Raw genomic sequence first — 22,275 nt, 5'->3', positions numbered from 1 at the left:
AATGAAAAACGCACATGTTGTGCCAATGGTGCGTTTTTAACCGCTGCAAAAACGCTTAGCGACTAAAAACACAGCATGTTAATTTTGCGGAATCGCATGCGATTCCGCATACCTTCAATTACATGGGCAAAAACACTTAGGAAAACGCATGCAAAAACGTGTCAAAAAACGCATGTGTTTTCCCGGGAGCAGGGTGTGCGATTCTGCTCAGGTTTATTCTGCTTCAGAATCGCTACGCGGGCACATAGCCTTAAGCAACAAAAAAAGCGGTCTATAGGAGCGCTAAAGGAGAGTCAGAAACCAGAAAAAAGGGTATAAAACTCCGCTTTTTTTTTTTTGTTGCTTTACACCATATCTTACTCAGGAATTTGCACCAGTCACGTTTAATATCGTAATGTGTACATCCATTGTGATATGTAATATGGGTATCTAGTAATCCACTTTATGTATTTTACATTGTGGCTTCTCATTACAGGCCATATTATTGGGTATGGAGCGAAAACTGTACTGAGTGCACTACAGAAAATCCCCTGGGTTATGTTTTTTCCATACCAGATTTAGGTACAATAATTACTGCTGTGCATAATCTTACAACCATTCTTGATCATTTATTTCCATGCCAGTGTGCTTCTTGATGTTCCATAGCTTGAATTTTATCAGTTTTTACATCGTTCTAAATACAATAAAGATTAATTTTTAATCTTCATAGTTGCAATACATGGTCTTTCCTCAGTACATTACCTGAGGATGTGTATAGTCAATAAAAACGTCAACTCGTTCCAGAAAACACAAGCCCTCACATGACTGTGTGGGCCGAAATATGGAAAAATTATAGCTCTCAAAATATGGCGATGCAAAAACTATTTTTGTAATTAAGGCCAGGTTCATACTGCATTAATACGTGATTCAGATGGAACCTCTGGCGGAAGATTCCCTATTAATGAGGCAGATGGAGGCACTGTGGACGCCGTCTGACCTGTGACCCGACGTCCCTCCTTTTTTTTTAGGATGGCATAAAAGTGCCGTCGGCCAAAGTTTTGAAAAGGACACCGCTGAACAGAGGCCAGACGGAGTCCAGAGTAACTGCTGCCTCATAATTAATGGATCCCTCAGGGGCTTCATCTGAATTGCATCACGCAGAGATTTAGATGGCAACCCCACCGAATAAATGTGATCCCAAACGTTATGTAAAATGTTCCCAATAAAAGCTTCAATTCAATCCACAAAACAAAGCAAATCCCTACTCGGGTATGTCATCTAGCGGAAGTATGGGGGATTTCCATGTAATGCTGGTTTCACATTTGCGTTTTAACAACGCTGCGCATTGCGTTGGTAAGCCCCGCCCCGATCCGGCTCCCTGCCCGCCCCATCCGGGATCACCGCCTACTTTCGCTTTTGCACGCATGCGATCGGCGCACCCTATCTTTAGCATAGGGTGCGCAGATCATGCGCTGCCAGTGTGAAAGTAGCGTGCTGCGCACTTTTGACGGTGCGCCGAAATGCAGCATGCGCACCGTCAAAAGTGCGCCGCACGCTACTTTCACACTGGCAGCGCATGATCTGCGCACCCTATGCTAAAGATAGGGTGCGGTGATCCCGGATGGGGCGGGCAGGGAGCCGGATCGGGGCGGGGCTTACCAACGCAATGCGCAGCGTTGTTATAACGCAAATGTGAAACCAGCCTTACTGGTAGAAAGGCTCTGGAAAAGCAAAATGACTCGCCTGCCAAAAGAAATTCAGCAAATTCTCCGCTCCCAAATCAAAATTTGCCCTCCTTTCTGAGCTCAACAGTGTACTTAAACCACATATATTATCCACATGTTTGGCATTTCTGAAGCAAAGGAACCTCCCTAATGTACGGTTGCATGTCTCCAGAAGCACGGGCTGGGCTTAAATTACTAGTGACTGCATCGTACTGGTCACTACAGCATACTGGTCATTACAATGGCAGTTTGCAAATTTCAATCATTGCTGCTTGTTTCTGGAGAATACCCATGGAGTCAAAATTGTCACTGCACTTGTAGATAAATTCCCAAAGAGGTGTAATTTCCAAAATGGGGTCACTTGAGGGGGGATTTTGCTCTTCTAGCAATTAGGGGCTCTGTATATGAAGTCCACATACAATTCTAGGAAAATCTGCACTCCAGGAGGCAAATAGCACGCCGTTCCTCCTGAGTCCCTGTATGGCTATGTAGTACTGTACATCCACATTATGGGGTATTGCCACTTTCAGTAGAATTTGTGGGACAAACTATGGTGCCATTCTTACCCACTTCTTGTGTGAAAATATAAAATAAGGGGCGAAAATAACCTTTTGGTAAAAAATGTCACCCTGGGGGAAATAAGTTTTTGATCCCTTGGTGATTTTGTAAGTTTGCCCACTGTCAAAGACATGAACAGTCTATAATTTTAAGGGTAGATTAATTTTAACATAGAGAGATATCAAAAATAAAATCCAGAAAATCACATTGTATAAATTAAATTTATTTGCATTTTGCAGTGAGAAAGAAGTATTTGATCCCTCTGGCAAACAAGATTAAATAGTGGTAAAACCCTTGTTGGCAAGCACAGCAGTCAGTTGTTTTTTGTAGTTGATGTTTGCTCTCATGTCAGGAGGAATTTTGGTCCACTCCTCTTTGCAGATCATCTCTAAATCATAAAGATTTTGAGGCTGTCACTTGGCAACTCGGAGCTTCAACTCCCTCCATAAGTTTTCTATGGTATTAAGGTGTGGAGACTTGCTAGGCCACTCTATGACCTTAATGTGCTTCTTTTTGAGCCACTCCTTTGTTGCCTTGGCTGTATGTTTTGGGTCATTGTCTTGCTGGAAGACCCAGCCACGACCCATTTTTAATGTCCTGGCGGAGGGAAGAAGGTTGTCACTCAGAATTTTACGGTACATGGCTCCATCTATTCTCCCATTGATGCAATGAAGTAGTCCTGTGTAGAGTTGAGCGAAACAGGTCGGCCAGATTCATAAGTCGCCGACTTATGGCAAAGTCGGGGTTCACCGACCAAAACCCGACCACAGCGTGAAGTCGGCCATGCGGTCAGCAAAACGAGCGCCAAAGTCGGATTTGCCAGAATGCTTGCACGTGACTTTTTTCAGCCACTGAGCTAGGACGTACACTGTGGGCAACGAGATGACATGTGCAGCGTCCGGGGAGAGAGAGATTTTGCGCACTTTAAAAAAGCGGTCCGGCATCATGTAAGTGTTTATTGTCCTCCACTCCCTGCCGACTTTGCTTCCCCATTGACTTGCATTGGGTTTCGTGTTTCAGTCGGACCTTCGACTTTTCCCGATAGTCGGCCAATTTCGTTCAACTCGTCCCTAAAAAGGCAGTCGCTCATCTCTAGTCCTGTGCCCTCAGCAGAGAAACACCCCCAAAACAATGTTTCCACCCCCATGCTTCACAATGGGGACGGTGTTCTTTGGGTCATAGGCAACATTTCTCTTCCTCCAAACACGTTGAGTTAATGCCAAAGACCCCAATTTTTGTCTCCTCTAACCCCGCAGCACCTTCTCCTATTTACTCACAGAATCATCCAGGTGTTCACTGGCAAACTTCAGGTGGGCCTGCACGTGTGCCTTCTTGAGCAGGGGGACCTTGCGGGCACTACAGGATTTTAAACCTTTACGGCGTAATATGTTACCAATGTTTTTCTTGGTGACTGGTCCCAGCTGCCTTTTGAGATCATTAACAAGTTGCCCCCGTGTAGTTTTAGGCTGATCTCTCTCCTTCCTTTTGATCAAGGATACCCCACGAGGTGAGATTTTGCAAGGTGCCCCAGATCAATGTTGATTGACAGTCATTTTGTATTTCTTCCATTTTCTTACTATTGCACCAACAGCTGTCTCCTGCTCGCCCAGCGTCTTTGTTATGGTTTTGTAGCCCATTCCAGCTTTGTGCAGGTCTATGATCTTGTCCCTGACATCCTTATAAAGCTTTTTGGTCTTGCTCATGTTGTAGAGGTTGGAGTTTGAGTCTGTGGACAGGAGACTTTTTATAAGGGTACGTCTCTACGCTGTGTGCTGGCAGCCCTTTGGATGCAGTGGAAACCCTGCTCTGCCCAAAGCGCTGCCCCTTTTGTACGCACGGTGATTCCACACATGCGGAGTCACCGCATAGTATCCATAAACTGGGTTATTTATCTTGCAGAGACGGAGCGTCTCCGCAAGATAAATAGACATGCTGCGGTCTATAAAGACGCAACGCATGTCTGGTTACGCAGGGCCACCAAATGCGGCCCTGCACGCATAGTTGAGACGGGATTTCATAAAATCCCCTCCACTATGCTGTAACATCTGGACGCCGTGGCTGTACGCAGCGTCCAATCCGCAGCGAATACTGAAGTTTATTGCCACGTGGAAACATACCCTAAAGGGGACTATGTAAGACAGCTTTCTTTAATGCAGGGAACGAGTTGATTAGGAGCCGCTAACTGGTCTGTAGGAGCCAGAATGGTTGTTAGGGGATCAAATACTTATTTCTCACTGCAAAATGTATACAATGTGGTGGTCTGGATTTTATTTTTGATATTCTATCAATGTTAAAATTAAACTACCCTTACAATTATACAATGTTCATGTCTGTCAATGGGCAAAATCAGCAAGGGATCAAATACTTTCCCTCACTGTATTGTTTTTTTTCACTTCCCAGTGTCGTAAAATTCTGTGACACTCCCATTTTTTTATTTTTTTTTTGTTATGGCACCTCGGGCTCTGCCAGTGTGACATGGCAACCTCAAACCATTCAAGCAAAATCTGAATTCTAATATGGTGTTTCTTTCCACCAAATTTTGCATTCAAAAAGTCAAAGGGCTCTCCTTCCAAGCTCTGCCTTGCACCTAAATAGTGGTTTTCTCCCTCATCAGCTGAGAGCTGATGTTTTTAGTCTGGGAGAGGCCAATATCCATGGCCCCTTCCTAGGCTATTAATATCAGCCTGCAGCTGTTTGCCTAGCCTTTGCTGGTTAGGTCAATTTTTTTTCTGGGGACTACCTGTAAACTTGCCAGTAAAGTCTAAGAAAACTTCTGCGAGCTGATATTAATAGCCTGGGAACCTTTATGGCTATTGGCTCCTTCCCATAATATTAACAGCCCTCAGCCGTCAGCTTTCCCTCTGCTGGTCATTAAAATTACATGGGAGCCAACACTTTTTTTTTCATTTTTTTTTTTTTTTCTTTAAAATTAACAGTTGCTGTCTGGTTATAGCCTATGTATGTTCATTCTGTTAATGCTCCTACACAGTCTGGTGACAATGTGTGCTTGTATGTTTGTGTTTACTTAACGGCTTAGGCCTCTTTCACACTTCAGTTTTTTACAATCAGTCACAATCCGCCAGGTTTTGAAAAAAACGGATCCTCAATTTTATTTTGAGGATCCGTTTTTTTTCCCCATTGACTTCCATTAATGGCGGATTCTGACGGATTGCCGTCCGTTGCATCCGTTTTTTTTTTGAGGATCCCCCAAAAGTTGCTGTCCGTCACTATCCTCAAAGATTTCAAAACGGAGCTTGCAACTTTTTTTTGTCTGGCGGATCCTCCAGACACTCATTTAACCCGAAATTCTTTCTGGGTGCCGGACCAAAAAAAAAAAATCTTTCTCTCTCTCTCTCTCTCTCCTTCTCTCTCCTCTCCTCCTTTTCCAGGCTGCGATTCCTTTAAAATTCTTCATTTGTCGGATCCGTCAAAAAAAACGGACAGGTGGCATCCGTTGTCATCAGTACTAAAACAGATCTGCCATCCGTCCTTTTAGCGGATTTTGACTGATGCAAAAAACTGAAGTGTGAAAGAGGCCTTAGTAATGAGGGTTTAGGGCTGACACCTTTTCATTACTAAGCCCAGGGATACGTGTCAATGACTGCTGCTGACACCAAGCCCTAATCCCATTGCCCTGATGCCACAGCATCAGCATGAAAAAAAGTGGTGTTGAACCAATAGATTACATCACAAAACTTATTTTTTATAAATATCTTTAACTGAAAAAAGCCTTTATTGCTCTACAAAGCAAGGTTTGCTGCAGTGTTTATCGTGCCAAGAGATGCAGAAATTTCTGCAAGCAAATGCTCAACGTGCGCACCTAACCTTAGGCTAGGTTTACATTGCGTTACTGCAGTCCGTTCAGCGCATAGCGTTGACGGAATGCATTAACGCTACTGTCATTTTGTGATCGCGTTTAGCGATCACGTTAGCGCAGCTTCGCTGTCTGTGCTAGCGTTGACGGACCCCCGAACGCGGACCGCGTCCGGGGGTCCGTCACAGAATGACGGCACATCGCGAACGCATGCCGATTATGACATGCATTGGCGATGCGCTCGTCTATTTAAGTCTATGGGTGCGTTAACGCATCCGTTACATAGCGTTAATGCGGCTATGTAACGGATGCGTTAAACTCTGCCCACAAACGCAATGTGAACCCAGCCTTAGAGGGACATCCAGTTCTAGGTAATGCAACTGTTGTGCTAATTGGAAGCCAATTTTGATGAGTCTGCAGTGTTCCATGGTACATTTTATGTTTAGAAATGTTTTTTACCATTCTCCTAACTGATAACTTGCAACAAATGCAATCCCTTTCCTGTTTTGTGGGACGATTACATAGCATGGCTTTTCCTGTAAAATGCGAATAAGAGCATGTCAGGAAAATTTTACTAGAACAGCTAATGAAGCTGGTCACGATGTGTAGTGAACTCAGGAGCTGAACCCATTCCACCGGGATGCTGTTACAACTTAAAATTGTTCTGTGGACCATTTGTTCACCTCGGACATTAGATTGTTAGTGTATTCTGCAAAAATTACAGAATTCTGTGTAAAAAAAAAAAAAAAAAAATCTTTTCTGTCTGGGAGGGAGGGAAGTATGGCACTGTTGGGGAAATGACAGTACTCATTGGTTAATGAGCTGTTCATGTAGTGGCAACAGCTAACTAATCAGATGATCTTATACAGTAGCGATTGTGACAGCGTAGAGGATAATAATGCAAGCCTTACAATGTGTATTGTGTATCTAACACTCTCCCACAATGGCCGAAACATAGCCTGGCTTAGGGACACACAACAAATTCATCAACAGTTGCACCACTTTAATTAGAAATGTTACTTTGGGCCCTGGCTGGAATAGGCTTTCTGGCAAGGCGCACCAGAGGCGCATGCCACAAAGATGTGCCAAATTCGTTAGTTGGTGTTCGCCTCTTAATAAATTTGTTGCTTTTTGCCCTACCTCATCACTTCATTAGGACTGGAGTGTACAACATCAGTCCTAAATAATTTGACTCATTCATTTGAAAAGCTGGTCGTAGACAAGAAACTAAACTGATCCGGTGCAGCTCCTAGACACCTTCATCTCTTTCCCAACTTACGCGCTTTATGCTGCTCCCAGGTGACTGACAGGTCACTACTTGTGTACACACGGGAAAGACTTGTTATTGACTACAGCAATGCAGAGAGAAGCCAGCCATGGCATCACTGGCTTAGTCTCTATAGTTCCCTGCTGTTTTTTTTTTTTGTTTTGTTTTTTTAAACAGTCTTAAACAGTCTTTTCTGAAATGCCAGGATGTTAAGAGAAAAATAACTTAATGCTGCCGTTGGTTTTGACAGCATTAATTGAGTGCTAAGTTCCCTTTTTATTGTCAGGGCTGCTGTAAATATCATGCTGCCGCATGAATGTCAGTGTACCTGTGCCGAATTTCTCTTCTAGAATCAAGAACTGATTAAATGATCATTGATATTTTTTTATTGCAAACATAATTTTCTTGGGTAGCTGGTGTGCGTGAACATTTATACGCGTTGTGTGTGGTTTTTGTTTTTTTATGTCTATTTTCATAGACAGCTACAAACAAGTTATTTCAGTTTTCAGCTTATATTCTAAATGATCTATTTTCTCCCTTTACTAGGTAACGGAACTAAATGAACCTCTCTCAAATGAAGAAAGAAACTTGTTGTCTGTTGCATACAAAAATGTTGTTGGAGCGCGTAGATCTTCCTGGAGGGTAATAAGTAGTATAGAGCAGAAAACCTCTGCTGATGGCAATGAGAAAAAAATCGAGATGGTGCGTGCCTATCGTGAAAAAATTGAAAAGGAATTGGAAGCAGTATGCCAAGATGTTCTAAGCCTTTTGGATAATTTCCTTATTAAAAATTGCAGTGAAACACAGTATGAAAGCAAAGTGTTTTACCTGAAAATGAAGGGAGATTATTATCGATACCTAGCAGAAGTGGCCACTGGAGAAAAGAGAGCGGCAGTTGTTGAATCTTCAGAGAAAGCATACAGTGAAGCTCATGAGATAAGCAAGGAACACATGCAGCCCACTCATCCCATTAGGCTTGGCTTGGCTCTTAACTACTCTGTGTTCTACTATGAGATACAAAATGCACCAGAACAGGCTTGCCATCTTGCCAAAACAGCATTTGATGATGCCATTGCAGAGCTGGATACCCTGAATGAGGACTCCTACAAGGACTCTACACTTATCATGCAACTGCTACGTGACAACCTAACACTCTGGACAAGTGACCAGCAAGATGACGATGGAGGAGAAGGCAACAATTAAGACCTTTTGGACTGGCAGCTGCACGCTGATGCTACTACCGCAGTCTTTATTTTTTTTTCCCACAAGTGGGGGGTTGAGGGTGGGGGAGGGTAAAGGAAGGGACAACCTCCCCAGGGAAAGACCCTACCACCTGTCTTTGATTGCCTCTTTGACATTTTGCCAAAACACCACGAGTGGAAAGTTAGACTGGCTGTGCTAGTATGGAATGGCAGCCAAACACTGGCACATGGACTGTTCTGTAGTTAATAAAAGTGGAGCTGTTTTTAATTTTAAGTTATCGCTAGACATATTTAGAAAGAGATTTAAGAGTAGGAATAACTTGAATGGAATGCCTTTTTAAATAGTTTTGTGGTTCCAGTAAGTTATTTTATATTTATATTCTTAGCTGTAAGCACGTCTTGCCATTCATGCTGCAGTGTATGCATATTTATTTAATGTGTTATGTACTTCGTGCACTGCACGTACATACAACATGATGTACACCTAATACTTTAGTCACTGCCTGCCAGTATTCATGCTAATGTATTCCACGGTTTAACAGGAAAACTTGCCGGTACTTTAGCATTTTGTTTGTCTTATTTGTAAGTCTATAAATTGCCTATTCTAACATATGGAATCATGCTATTGCATAAAATAAGGAAAACATTTAATGAGATCCAATGGAATTTAGTATAATTTGGGATTTTTGCCTCGTAAAACTCTATTTTAATCTAGAACTGCCACAGATGAAGTACTGTTTCTTGGTGCAAAATGTCCTTTGATCAACTTCCTTTCAAATGTAATCATGTTTTATCTCTTGAACAATTGGGTTCAGCCATTTCATTTCTTTCCCACTTGGAATAACCTGATTAGTGGTGGAATACAAATGTTGTCAAATAGCATGTGTAAGTATAGCTAGTAAACTGAAGATAAGGAAACGGTGAAAATGCATATTACAATTATTTTTTTAAAGATGGATAGCAATGCCCAATTTTCTTAATCAAACCTGAATTTGGAGTAAGATAAAACGGAAATGGTAAAATAAAAAAAATTGACTTGTTATGAAATGGTGAATTTTATTGTGCAATTGTCTGTTGGCATATGTTTAAATAGAGAATTCCTTTAATTTCCTGACTGGTTCGATAAGTGCAACCAAAGTTCTAAACGTTCTAGTTTGGAAGTATATAAATGGAACAGTATAGAAAGATTTCTCTTAAGATTTCATTACTTTTCTAGAAGCCATAGGTAATAACAAAGCTGTCGTCATTGTAGAATGTTTCTTGCTTACTATAGCGATGCTAAATTGGTATGTTCATAGCCTGAATTGGTGGTAAATTGGTAGAATTGTATATTCTTAAGGCAGCAATTGGAATATTTTACCCCCCACAACTGTCCAGTGATCAGTGTTAAATTTGTGTCCAGCATTGAAGTAATTTACTGGAATTACATGAACTATTTAAGTTTTTTATTTTCTTGGCTGCTATAAAACCTTGAAGATCCTAAGAGGGCTCCGAAGCTAAGAATGATGAACAGGTTAGAAGCAGCATTTTTTTTTAATTGCACTTGCCTATATAACAGTTTCTCCAATGAAATTTCTACCGCTGCATTAATCTCAATACAATATTGTGCATGCTAGTGTTGTATTTCTATAACGTAGCTTGAAATGAAATTATACAGTAGATGTTATGTATTCCTATGGCAAGCCAACGCGTCTTCAATTTTATTGCCTTTATTTTCAAGAAGCAAAAAAAACAATGTTCTCCATTGGAAAGTGAGGGTTTAAAGGGTAGACAATTGTCTACAGAGCTGTAATAGTTAAATATTGATATGTAATGGATGTTGCTATTGTGACATGCAAATATATAATTGATCTTAAAATAAAAACTTTAAAAAAAAAAAAGGAAAAAATAAAAAATATGTAAAAATTGGATGGTTGGGGTGGGGTGGAGGGATCATAAACACCAGTTTTAGCCTAACCTCAATGTCTGGTGTTATTCATGGTGAAATTCTAATTATTAATGTGTAGGAATATTACTGCTTTTGAATAAGCCTTTGTTTGTGCTTCTTTGTCATCGTAATGCAGTGAATTATTTAAGGTCTGATAAGTGAATTGTCATTTTTACCTTTTCATTTTGTTTTTAAACACTGTGTTTCAGTTCAAACATACAGTGTATATATATATTTTTCCTCCGCACATGGACCATTTCTAGCAGTTTTCCTCAGTGATGGAATATCATGAATGTGATTCATTATGTAACTGTCGCACATGGAGCAAATAAACTTACAAATCTGATGTGGGTGCTGCTTAAAAACGGTGTGGTGTTTTTTTTTTTTTTTTTGTTTTGTTTTCTTGTTTTGGCTCTTTCCTCTTTGGTCTTCTGATTCAGAACTATAAGCCAGGTAGTAGAACTTCATCAAGGAGATGGAAGATCAAGTATAAGGTGATTGGGAATCAGGTGAGCTGTCACTCTTGTGAAATGTAGATCCTATGTTATCTACTGTATATGGAGATCACCTTTCATTGTAATTGTTTGAAAATGCTGTAAAGTCAACTGCATGGGTCTAGCATTATGCCTGGTGACTCCCACCCCTTTTCCAATTTTCATTTTTGACTTTTTTTTGTCTTTCTTTCCCAAATAGCCATAACCTTTATTTTTGCACAGACATATTAGGAGTTGTGATTTGCTTGACTGGTTATAATTTAAAATGACCATATTGTGAAAAATGCAAACAAATGTGAATAACCTTATTTAAATAGGAGCAGAAAATCATCTGCAGAATCCCCGTCACGACCTTTGACGTACCCAGACTTCATGGTTGAATAGGGGTTCCCGACCATTGACTTATGGGTACGCTATAGCGATCGTGCGCGGTACAGCAGACTTGCCTGTGCGAATGCTGCTGGATCTCTGCTTACGTGACAGCTGGGGCTCGCCTAAGAGTAGTGCCTGCACAGTACCCAGCTGTTTAACACCCTAAATATCGCCATCAATATAGATCACAGCATTTGGGAGCCTAGGCTCTCTCCCTTCCACTCAGCGACCCTGCGATGTCATCGTGAGGTCGCTGATCGTTGTCATGACTAAGACTTCTGTCAGTGTCACTCTGACAAGCAGGTACAATGCATTGCTATGCATTATAACGTGCTAATACTCACAGAAGTTATTCCCATAAAGGGAGTACTTAAGCAGAAATATTTTAAAAAGATCACTAAATAAAACAAAAAAATGCTAATAAATGAATATTTCCATGTAAAGCCGAATAAGTAAATATTTGGTATCTCCACGTCCGGAATGACCCAACCTGTAAAACTGAGGCTTGGTTCACACGTAGCGGAACTCTCGCGGAAATTACCGTGAGAGTTCCGGAATTCCATTCCGTGGGAAAATCGCATTTTAAATTCCCGTGATTTTCCCGCGGAAAAACTAGCATTTTGTAAGCGTAATTAGCTTGCAAAATGCTAGCGTTTCCAAGCGATCTGTAGCATCGCTTGGAGAACTGGTTGACAGGTTGGTCACACTCGTCAAACATAGTGTTTGACAAGTGTGACCAACTTTTTACTACTGAGGCCGCCTATGCAGCATCAGTAGTAAAAGATAAAATGTAAAAAATGGTGTTATTTTTACCTTCCGACCTCCCGCGCAGCATTCCCGCCTCTCCACGCTCCCGTTCCCAGTAATCCTTTGCGAAAATGCCCGCGATGACGTACGTTCTCGCGGGATCGCGACGTCTCGCGGTCATTCGCGATGACGTTGCGCGAATGACCGCGAAACTTCGCGATCCCGCGAGAACAGACGTCATCGCGGGCATTTTCGCAAAGGAGTACTGGGAACGGGAGCGTGGAGAGAAGCGGGAAGGCTGCGCGGGACGTCGGAAGGTGAGAATAACAATATTTTTTATTTTAAATTCTATTTTTTACAGGGATATCGTACCCAAAGCCCGGAGGACAGTCCCCTCTCCTCCGGACCGTGGGTACCATCCGCAATTGTTCTGCTTACTTTTCGCATGGTGGGCACAGCCACATGCGGAAAGTAAGCAGAACAATGCATTCCTATGGGTGCGGGATCGCCGCAATTCCGCAAAGTTAATGAGCATGCTGCGTTTTTTACCGCAAAGCGATTCCGCCGCAGTAAAAACCGCAGCATTAGCACAGCATGGCGGAATCCCATAGGAATGCATGGGATGCTTATTTTTCGCTGCAAAATCGCGTGGTTAAATCCGCCGCGGAAACGCGAAAAAAACGCCACGTGTGAACTCAGCCTGACCCTAGTTAACCCCCTCAAGGGAACCCATTTAAAAAAAAATAGAATGAAACATGTCAATCTGCTTTTCCATCATGTTGCTGCACAAAAAGTGTTATAAAACGTGATCAAAAAGTCGAATGGAAATAAAAATTGCATCTCTAAAAACGTCCTCTTGTCCCACAAAAAAAATAAGCCTCCATTAGCAGAGAAATCAAAAAGCTATAAATCTCTCAGAATATAGTGATGCAAAAACAATTTTTTTTATAGCTGCAATTGTTCTGACCCCAGGAGTACAGATGCAAGAAAACACTTTAACCATACAGTGAACGGCATGAAGAAAATTCCTGGACTACTTGTTTTTGTTAATTCTGCATCTCAAAAATCAGAATAGATAGCGATCAAACAAATGTTCCCGAAAATGGTACCAAAAAAAGGGGGGGCAAGAAGCAAGCTTGTCACATGACTCTGCCAGCAGAATTGTAGAAATTATAGTTCTCAAAATATGGCAATGCAAAATTTTTTTTGCAAAAAAGTGCCTTTTAGTGTGTGATAGCAGCCAAACATAAAAAAGCAATATAATCTGGTATCGCTGTAACTGCCACAACACAAATAATAAATCTGTATAATCTTACTACATGAGAAACGGTGTAAAAAATTAAACCAATCATTGACCTGCTGTTTGTTCATTCTGCCTCCCAAAGATCGCAGTCATGCTTGGCTCACATTTATCCTGCGCTGTACACTGAGTGCTTAGATCGGGGTTTGTGTGAAACTCTTAAAAAAAAAAAAAAAAAAAATCCAGACAATGTTCAGCAGAAGATTTCCTTTTAATGAGGCAGATGGAGATACTGTGGACGCCGTCTGACCTATGATCCAGCGGTGTCCATCATTAGGCGTGCATAAAAGCTCAGTCGGACACAGTTTTGTGCACCTCTGAAAAGGATACATCTGTCCATAGTAACGCTGCTGCCTCATTATAGTGAATGGATCCCTCGGAGGTTTCATCTGAATAACGTCAATAGAAAATATAAATCGAAACCCCAATGTAAGTGCTCAGCGTAGCGCGCAGTATTAGTGTGATTCAAAGTGTTTCCAATTAAAGCTTCAGCAGTATGTAAAACACATTTTATTTTTGTGATTTCCCCCCCCCCCCAACTTTAAACCGAAATGTCTTTGCCTCCTCACCTGAGGATGTCAGTTAAGGGGCCTTTACACAGCTATATTGCTAAAGCGCCACCGATTTTGTGACGCAGCAGCGATATCGCTATGTGTGATGCCTCCGACCGGCTCCATCGCTGTCTGTTGCTGATCGCGCAGCTCCATTTCTCGTCGGGCGCTTCCTGCTGGCGCCGACGAGCGACGCGTGGACGCGGGTGGGAGGACGTCAGGATCGCCGCGTCTGAAAGGTAAGTAACGACCACTGCTGCGTCGCTACATCGCTGTGAGATCTGCCTGTTTGGCAGCTGACTAGCGACCATTTAGCGATGCACCAGCGATCCTGGATCGCTGGTGCATCGCTAATTGTAAAGGGGCCTTTAGAGTTAGTACAATTTAATCAAATTAGTGATATATGTAAAGTAAATATTGGCTGACCAAGGTGGGAAATTGAACAATATTTGCCAACTCGAGGGCTGACCAAACTGTGAAAGTAAACGGACACCGTATTCCTGATGAAGTCTGACCAAAAGTAGAGTAGAGGGGGATAATTACTTCACGTGATCTAGACTTTATGCTTCTCTTAATACATCACAGAATTGTTTTGCCTTTTTTGCTGCTGCATCACACTGTTGACTCGCGCAGTCTAATATTTTAGTATACCCAAGTCTTTTTCCACATGTGCTGTTCCTTAGTTATATTCCTCACATTCTGTAGATGTTTTTTTTTTTATTTTTCTTGCCCACATGTAGAATCTTGCATTTCTCCCAGTTAAATACCATTCTATTAGTTGATGCGAAAATGGGGTCACTTATGAGGATGGAAGGGATCTGCTGTTCTGGCACCTCTATGGGCTCTGCCACAGTGACATGGCATCCTCAAACCATTCCAGCAAATTCTAAACTCCTATATGGTGCTTCATCCCTTCTGAGCTTTCTACTTTGTCTCAAAAGTAGTTTTTCACCACATATGGGATATGGTTTAATCAGGAGAATTTGTAACAAATTAATTGTACAGTTAATTTTCTCCTATTATCCCTTCTTATAAATGTGGGGTAAAGTAACTTTTTACTGGAAAAAAATTGTAATTTTCCAGTGACTCCCCAATGTTATACAATTCTGGGAGTCGTCCAATAGTTAAAAATGCTCACTACACCCCTAGATGAATTCCTCAAGAAGTGTATCCCCCATGTCAGGGCTCTTCAAATCTGAAATGGCATCAGCTATCTATTCTAGACAGTTTTGCATTCCAAAAGTCAATTGACTTCTAAGCCCTACCATGCACCCAAACAGTAGTTTTCTCACACATGGGGTTTTGGTGAATTTGTACAACAAATTGTATTGTCCATTTTCTCCTGTTACCTTTTGAATATGCTAAACTTGGGGCTAAAGCAATATTTTTGTTAGGAAAAACTAAAATTTTCATGTTTTCCTTTCACTTTGCTTTAATTCTTGCAACTCCCCTAAAGCAGGGGTGGGCAATTAATTTTCCCGAGGGGCCACATGAAAAACCGTGACCGTTGTGGAGGGCCGAACCAATAGGCCAAAATTAATTCTGCTCAATATTAATATCAATATTTTTAGAATTATATTATTGATAGTTGTATTAATTATCTCAGAATTGTATATTGAGCAGAATTAAGTATGCTAACATCCCCCTATTTATCGTTTGATCCAGAGCACAGCCCCTTCTATGAGCCCTCCAACAGCCCCTTATATATGGCCCCACACAGCCTCCCCCATATACACTGCATGAGCCCCACACAGCCTCCCTATATACACTGCATGAGCCCCACACAGCCTCCCTATATACACTGCATGAGCCCCACACAGCCTCCCTATATACACTGCATGAGCCCCACACAGCCTCCCTATATACACTGCATGAGCCCCACACAGCCTCCCTATATACACTGCATGAGCCCCACACAGCCTCCCTATATACACTGCATGAGCCCCACACAGCCTCCCTATATACACTGCATGAGCCCCACACAGCCTCTCTATATACACTGCATGAGCCCCACACAGCCTCTATATGCATTGCTTGAGCCCCACATAGCCTCCCTATATACACTGCATGTTGCCCCCATATGCAGCACCCTGTCACCCCCCCATATGCAGCACCATGTTGTCACCCCATAGCATGCCCACCCAAACAGCCCATACATATAAGGAAAAAAAAAACACATACTCTCCTCCCATTCTCTGGCGCTGAGCTTCTCTTCCTGCCTCTGGTGCACAGACTCTCCGGAGTAAACAGCTGACGTGATGATGTCATTTCATTGCGTCAGCCGTTTCACACACTGGTAGAGGAAGTGGCTGGAGGCCCCTCCTCCACCAAAGGAGTCCGCAGTGCCGCACAGAGCCACGGCGCTCATGGAAACAGTGAGCGGCCAGGCGGGCATCATGTGGCTCATGGACCTCTGATTTCCAGCCCTATGTATGTCTCGGCACTCGGGCCAGACTGAGACAGCCAGAGGGCTGGATGTGGCTCGTCGGCCAAACTTTGCCCAGGTCTGCCCTAAAGGGTTAATTAGCTTGAATTTTGGTTTCTGACCACCGAGGGATGTGGTTTTTTAAAATGGTCTTTTGGGTATTTTCTGCCATAGGCTCCTCGAAGTTACTTCAAATGGGATGTGGTCCCCAAAACAAAAAAATTGGTTTTGTAAGTTTTGGTTAATTAGAAATTGCTGTTAAACATTTTAATCTTTCTAACTTTCGAACTAAAAAAATTTGAAGTATAAAAAATGTTGATGTGACAAATGTTAACTATTTTATGTGGTATAACCATTTGCTTTAAAGGCATACAAATTAAAAATTTGAGAATTGCTAAATTTTCTATACTTTTCATAAATAAATAGAAATCCCGTTGGTGGTAAATTTTTGTCGATATGAAGTCCAACATGTCAGAGAAAAAACACTCTGAGAACCACTAGGACTCACTAGGATATGTTCAAGCATTTCAGAGTTATTGCCTCATAAAGTGACGCTGTTCAGATTTGAAAAAAATGGCTTCGTCAGGAGGGTGAACACAGGTTCTTGGGTTGAAGAGATTCAGGCCATGTGCACACATTGAGTATTTGGGTTTTTTCCCTCAGTATTTATAAGCCAAAACTAGGAGTGGAACAATCAAGAGAAAAGTACAATAGAAACACATCACCACATCTGTATTTATCACACACTCCTGGTTTTGGCTTAGAAATGCTGAGAGAAACTCACCGAATACTCAACGTGTACACTAAGAGTTTAGTGTTTGAAGCACAGTTTTTTGGTCAGGAAAAACACTGCGTCAAATAGGTGTTTTTTTGTTTTTTCCCCTTTTTTTATTTTAAGGGGTTAAAAAATGCTGAATGGATTGACCTGATGCAGACTTGGGAAAAACTGAAAATTCAGATGTGCAAGGAAAAAATAAGCAGTATAAGATTTTATAAGTCTAAATCTCATTCACCTTGCTAGTACTGTAAAATGCAGGGTTTTTTCCACTGTGGCTAAAACACATGGCAGCAATACTTCTAAAATGCAACATGTGAACAAGCTCCAAAATTAAGCTGTTCTGCAGTCTGAGGGGTAGGGTCATGGAATGTGGTACATCCTTACTAAGCAAAACTAGGTTTTGTCTGGAATGATTCTGCACCACTTTTCCTTTTTAGGGATACAGACTCCATTAGAAAGTTTTACCTGCTCAACATTAGCTACAATTGTTGGTAAATTTTTCTAGGGAACACGTGCAACTGGTATTTGTCAAGTGCGTTTTTACAGTGTATTTATGGCAGAAAATAACTAAATGTATTTATAATGATCCAACTTTGTTACCTATGTATATTTCCAATAATGTCTGTATAAAACAACTGACACTTCAAACAGTAAAATAGCAACAAAAAATAGGACTAGTAGAAAAACCAGGGGAAGAGTCAAAAAACCAGGGGAATAGTCTTGAGGAGATCATTTCCATATTCCCAGTGCCTTCTGGAATAAGTGAAGAGTCTCCGCGAGCTCAACGATCACTGGGTTTTGGCCGTTGCAGCTGAAAAGAGGAAATCGGAAATCCAGGGGAAGAGTCTTGAGGAGATCATTTGCATATTCCCAGTGCCTTCTGGAATAAGTGAAGAGTCTCCGCGAGCTCAACGATCACTGGGTTAGAGGAAATCGGAAAACCGCGCGCCGGCTCATCTTTCATCGTTTTTAAGAAATCTCAATATGGAAGAGGCCAGGAGCCATTTGGTGAGCTGCATTTCTTGCTACATGTTCACAGACTTACCAGTGGAAAAGCCAAACTTCACATGCCACAAATGCAAGCTTGTGTCCCTGTTGGAGGAAAAGTTGCAGGTTAACTACGTTGAAGATCATTAAGGAAGGTGACGAGTTCTTAGAGCAGAATTATCTCTTCATGTTACAGAAAGAGAAGAAATTCGAAGTGCGCCTGAAGAAACAGAGGAATGGAGACATTGACCCAGAGAAGCAGGAGGATCAGGAGGCAGTCAGCACCCATACTTCTCAGGAACCAGTACCAGGCTCTCACGCAGGAAAACGATGAAGAAATATATCAGGATAAGACTTTGCCCACAAACAGCAACCTTGTACGCCTTCAGAGTCGTCCTGGATGGAGAAAGAAAAATGTTGTGAAGAAGAAACGGAGAGTGGTGGTCATGGGGGATTCCCTGTTGAGAGGAACAGAGGCCGCTGTCTGCAGACCGGATATAACTTCCAGAGAAATGTGCTGTCTTCCAGGTGCAAAAATTAAAGATGTGTCTGACAGGATATCAGGACTCTTAAGACCTACAGATGACTACCCATTCCTGCTACTACATGTGGGGACAAATGACACCGCAAGAAACGACCTGGAAACCATCTGCAGAGACTTTGAAGGCTTAGGCAAGAAAGTGAAAGAACTGGGAGCGCAGGTGGTCTTCTCTTCCATCCTCCTGACAAATGCTATTGAGAACTCTGTTCTTCCTTTCCACTTCTAATAGCAAAGACAAAAGAATCTAATTAATAAAAATATTGGAGAAAGAGAAACCAATCACAAACTAAAATGTTTCTATACTAATGCACAAAGCATGGGCAACAAACAGGGAGAATTGGAACTACTAACACAGGAAAAGAAATATGATGTCATTGGAATCACTGAAACTTGGTGGGACAATACACATGATTGGAATACAAGACTAGAAGGATACAACTTATTTGCAAGAAACAGACTTGATAAACGAGGAGGGGGTGTCGCATTGTATGTTAGAAACGCGTATATCTGCACAGAGATTGAAGCTTCAGAGACTGGGAGTTCTGTGGAAACTGTTTGGGTAAGAATACAAGGACAGAACAATGGAAAGGACACCATTGTAGGCATTTACTACAGGCCGCCTGTGCAAGCTGACGATATGGATGAACTCTTTATGCATCAAATGGCCAAGTTCTCCAAAAAGTATGACATAGTTGTCATGGGAGATTTCAACTATCCAGACATTTGTTGGGAATCTCTCTCAGGCAAAACTAACAGGTCAAGGAAATTCTTATCCTCTCTTGTTGACAACTTTATCTTCCAAAAGGGGAGAAAACAAGGGGAACTGCTACCTTGGATCTAATCCTTATAAACAGGGAGGAAATGGTTGAGGAGGTAAAAGTGGCTGGGACCCTAGGAGGTAGCAACCATGCTATTTTAGAATTTTGCATAACTAGAGGAGGAAGACCTGTGAAGACTCAGACGTCAAGGTTAGATTTAAGAAAGGCAGATTTTAAGTGATTCAGAAAGAGAATTGGAGGGATCCAATGGCTGGATATCCTTAAAGACAAAAATGTCCAGGAAGGATGGGAAATTTTGAAAAATGAAATTCTCAAAGCACAATTGTTAACAATTCTGAAAAGAGGGAAGAATAGGAAGCATTTAAGCAAGCCAGGATGGATGAACACAGAACTTAAGCACATGCTAAAAAGGAAGAAAAAAATGTTTAGATATGCCTCCCTCTTTCCATTTTATAAAGAAGAATATAATGCTGTCTGCAGAACCTGCAGGGCACAAATCAGATTATCTAAATCTGACAATGAATTGAGGCTTGCAAGAGATGTCAAAAGCAATAATAAAGGATTTTGGGGATGTCAAAAGTAAAAGAAAAGTCAAAGATGCTATAGGATTTTTACAGGATGAAAATGATGAAATGGTAAGACAGGATGTTGAGAAGGCCGAACTTTTAAATTCCTATTTTGCATCTGTTTTCTCTCAGAAAGTAAATGTAACATCAACTGTTCTTCACTGTCCTATTAAGGGAATAGAATAATCCAGGATATCTATAAACAGAAAGATAGTGAGGAAACACTTAGCTAACCTAAATGAATTCAAGTCTCCAGGTCCAGATGACTGAAGACCTCCAGAGTACTGAAGGAGATAGCAGAAGAAATTTTTGAACCCCTCTCCATAATCTTTGAAAATTCTTGGAGAACAGGAGAAGTGCCAGAAGACTGGAGAAGAGCAAATGTTGTTCCTAGCTTCAAAAAGGGGAAGAAGGTGGACCCAGGCAACTATAGGCCGGTGAGTCTGACTTCTATACCAGGAAAGATCTTTGAACAAATTATTGAGCAACATGTATGTCAGTACCTGGATAAGAATGAAGTGATCAAACAGTCAGCATGGGTTTGTAACTAATAAGTCATGTCAGACTAACTTAATTTCCTTCTATGACGGAATCACTGATTGGGTGGATCAAGGAAATGCTGTAGATATAGTATATCTTGACTTCAGCAAAGCATTTGACAAAGTATCTCATACAATCCTTATTGAAAAAATGACTAAGTATGGAATGGACAAGGCAACTGTTAGGTGGATTCATAACTGGCTTAGTGATCGGACCCAAAGAGTGATTGTAAATGGCTGCACATCCAGTTGGAAGAATGTCTCAATTGGGGTACCACAGGGCTCTGTCCTGGGCACTGTATTGTTCAACATCTTTATCAACGATTTAGATGAAGGAATTGAGGGTAAACTGATAAAATTTGCTGATGACACAAAGCTAGGAGGGATAGCTAATACTAGAGAAGAGAGAGAGGATTCAAAAAAATATAAATAAACTGGAGAAGTGGGCAGCAACTAACAGAATGGTTTTTAACAGGGAAAAATGCAAAGTACTACATCTGGGCAATAAAAATGAAAAAAGCATATACAGAATGGGAGGAATAGGCCTAAGCAACAGCACATGTGAAAAAGACTTGGGCATACTAATAGATCACAGACTGAATATGAGTCAACAGTGTGATGCAGCAGCAAAAAAGGCAAACGCAATTCTAGGATGTATTAACAGAAGCATACAGTCTAGATCACGTGAAGTCATTATTTCACTCTATTCCTCTTAGGTCAGACCTCATCTGGAATATCGTGTCCAGTTTTGGGCACCACATTTTAAAAAAGACATCAACAAACTGGAGCAAGTTCAGAAAAGCGCAACCAGAATGGTGATGGGTCTGCAAACCCTGTCTTATGAGGAAAGTTGCAGGATTTGGGATTGTTTAGTTTGCAAAAGAGAAGACTGAGAGGAGACTTAATAGCTGTCTACAAATTTCTAAAGGGCTGTCACATTGTAGAAGGATCAACTTTATTCTCATTTGCACAAGGAAAGACTAGAAGCAATGGGATGAAACTGAATAGGAGGAGACAGATTAGATATTAGAAAAAACTTTTTGACAGAGTGATCAATGCGTGGAACAAGCTGCCACGAGAAGTGGTGAGTTCTCCTTCAATGGAAGTCTTCAAACAGTCTGGACAGACATCTGACTGGGATGATTTAGCGAATCCAGATGGCCCAGGAGGTCCCTTCCAACTCTGTTTCTATTATTCTATGAAATAGCTAGCACAGAAGAAGAGAACTATATATGAAGGTAAAAATATAAACACTTTATTATCAATCCATAAAACAAAAATGTAAAAAAGGCCCAAAGCAATCGCAGAGTAACCTGTGTGGGTAACCCTACTCCTATCCAACAACTGTATGGTTGACGGGGTCACCTCTACAAAACACAGTAAAGGAATAAGAATCTTAAGTACACAGATAAATAGTAAATGGTAAAGTGGAAAACTTGCGTGTCTAATAGCATATTAAGGTAATAATAACCAATTAAAAAAAAAAACAGACAGGAACCCACAAGTCTGGTACACAAGATAAGTAGTATAGGAGATGAATACCGCTAAAGGAATTGTGTAGATGGGGAGAATATAATGCCTAAAATGGATTAGGTGAAAGGGTGCCTAAGTCATCCCTTATCAAGTCTGCACCTGTGACCATATAAAGAAACCATGATACAACCCCATGATAAATATGAAATGTTAAGCTGAGTGGAGAATGCAATCCACAATATAAGGGAGACC

The 22,275-nt window shown here is 41.4% G+C and overlaps 1 protein-coding gene across 1 annotated transcript in view; it reads left to right on the top strand.

The window, feature by feature from the left end:
* The window catches only part of YWHAG (tyrosine 3-monooxygenase/tryptophan 5-monooxygenase activation protein gamma), a 47,987-nt gene extending 37,151 nt beyond the window's left edge, over positions 1–10,836 (top strand). The window contains exon 2 of the mRNA XM_073573927.1: positions 7,889–10,836. Coding sequence (XP_073430028.1) covers positions 7,889–8,545 — 657 coding nt within the window. The 3' untranslated portion in view covers positions 8,546–10,836. The remainder of the gene's footprint in view (positions 1–7,888) is intronic.
* The last annotated feature ends 11,439 nt before the right edge of the window (positions 10,837–22,275 follow it).

This window comes from Dendrobates tinctorius, unplaced genomic scaffold, assembly GCF_039654945.1.
Source record: "Dendrobates tinctorius isolate UK_male_01 unplaced genomic scaffold, ASM3965494v1 ptg000007l, whole genome shotgun sequence".
NCBI lineage: Eukaryota > Metazoa > Chordata > Amphibia > Anura > Dendrobatidae > Dendrobates > Dendrobates tinctorius.
This window is presented reverse-complemented; position numbering and strand designations above follow the sequence as displayed.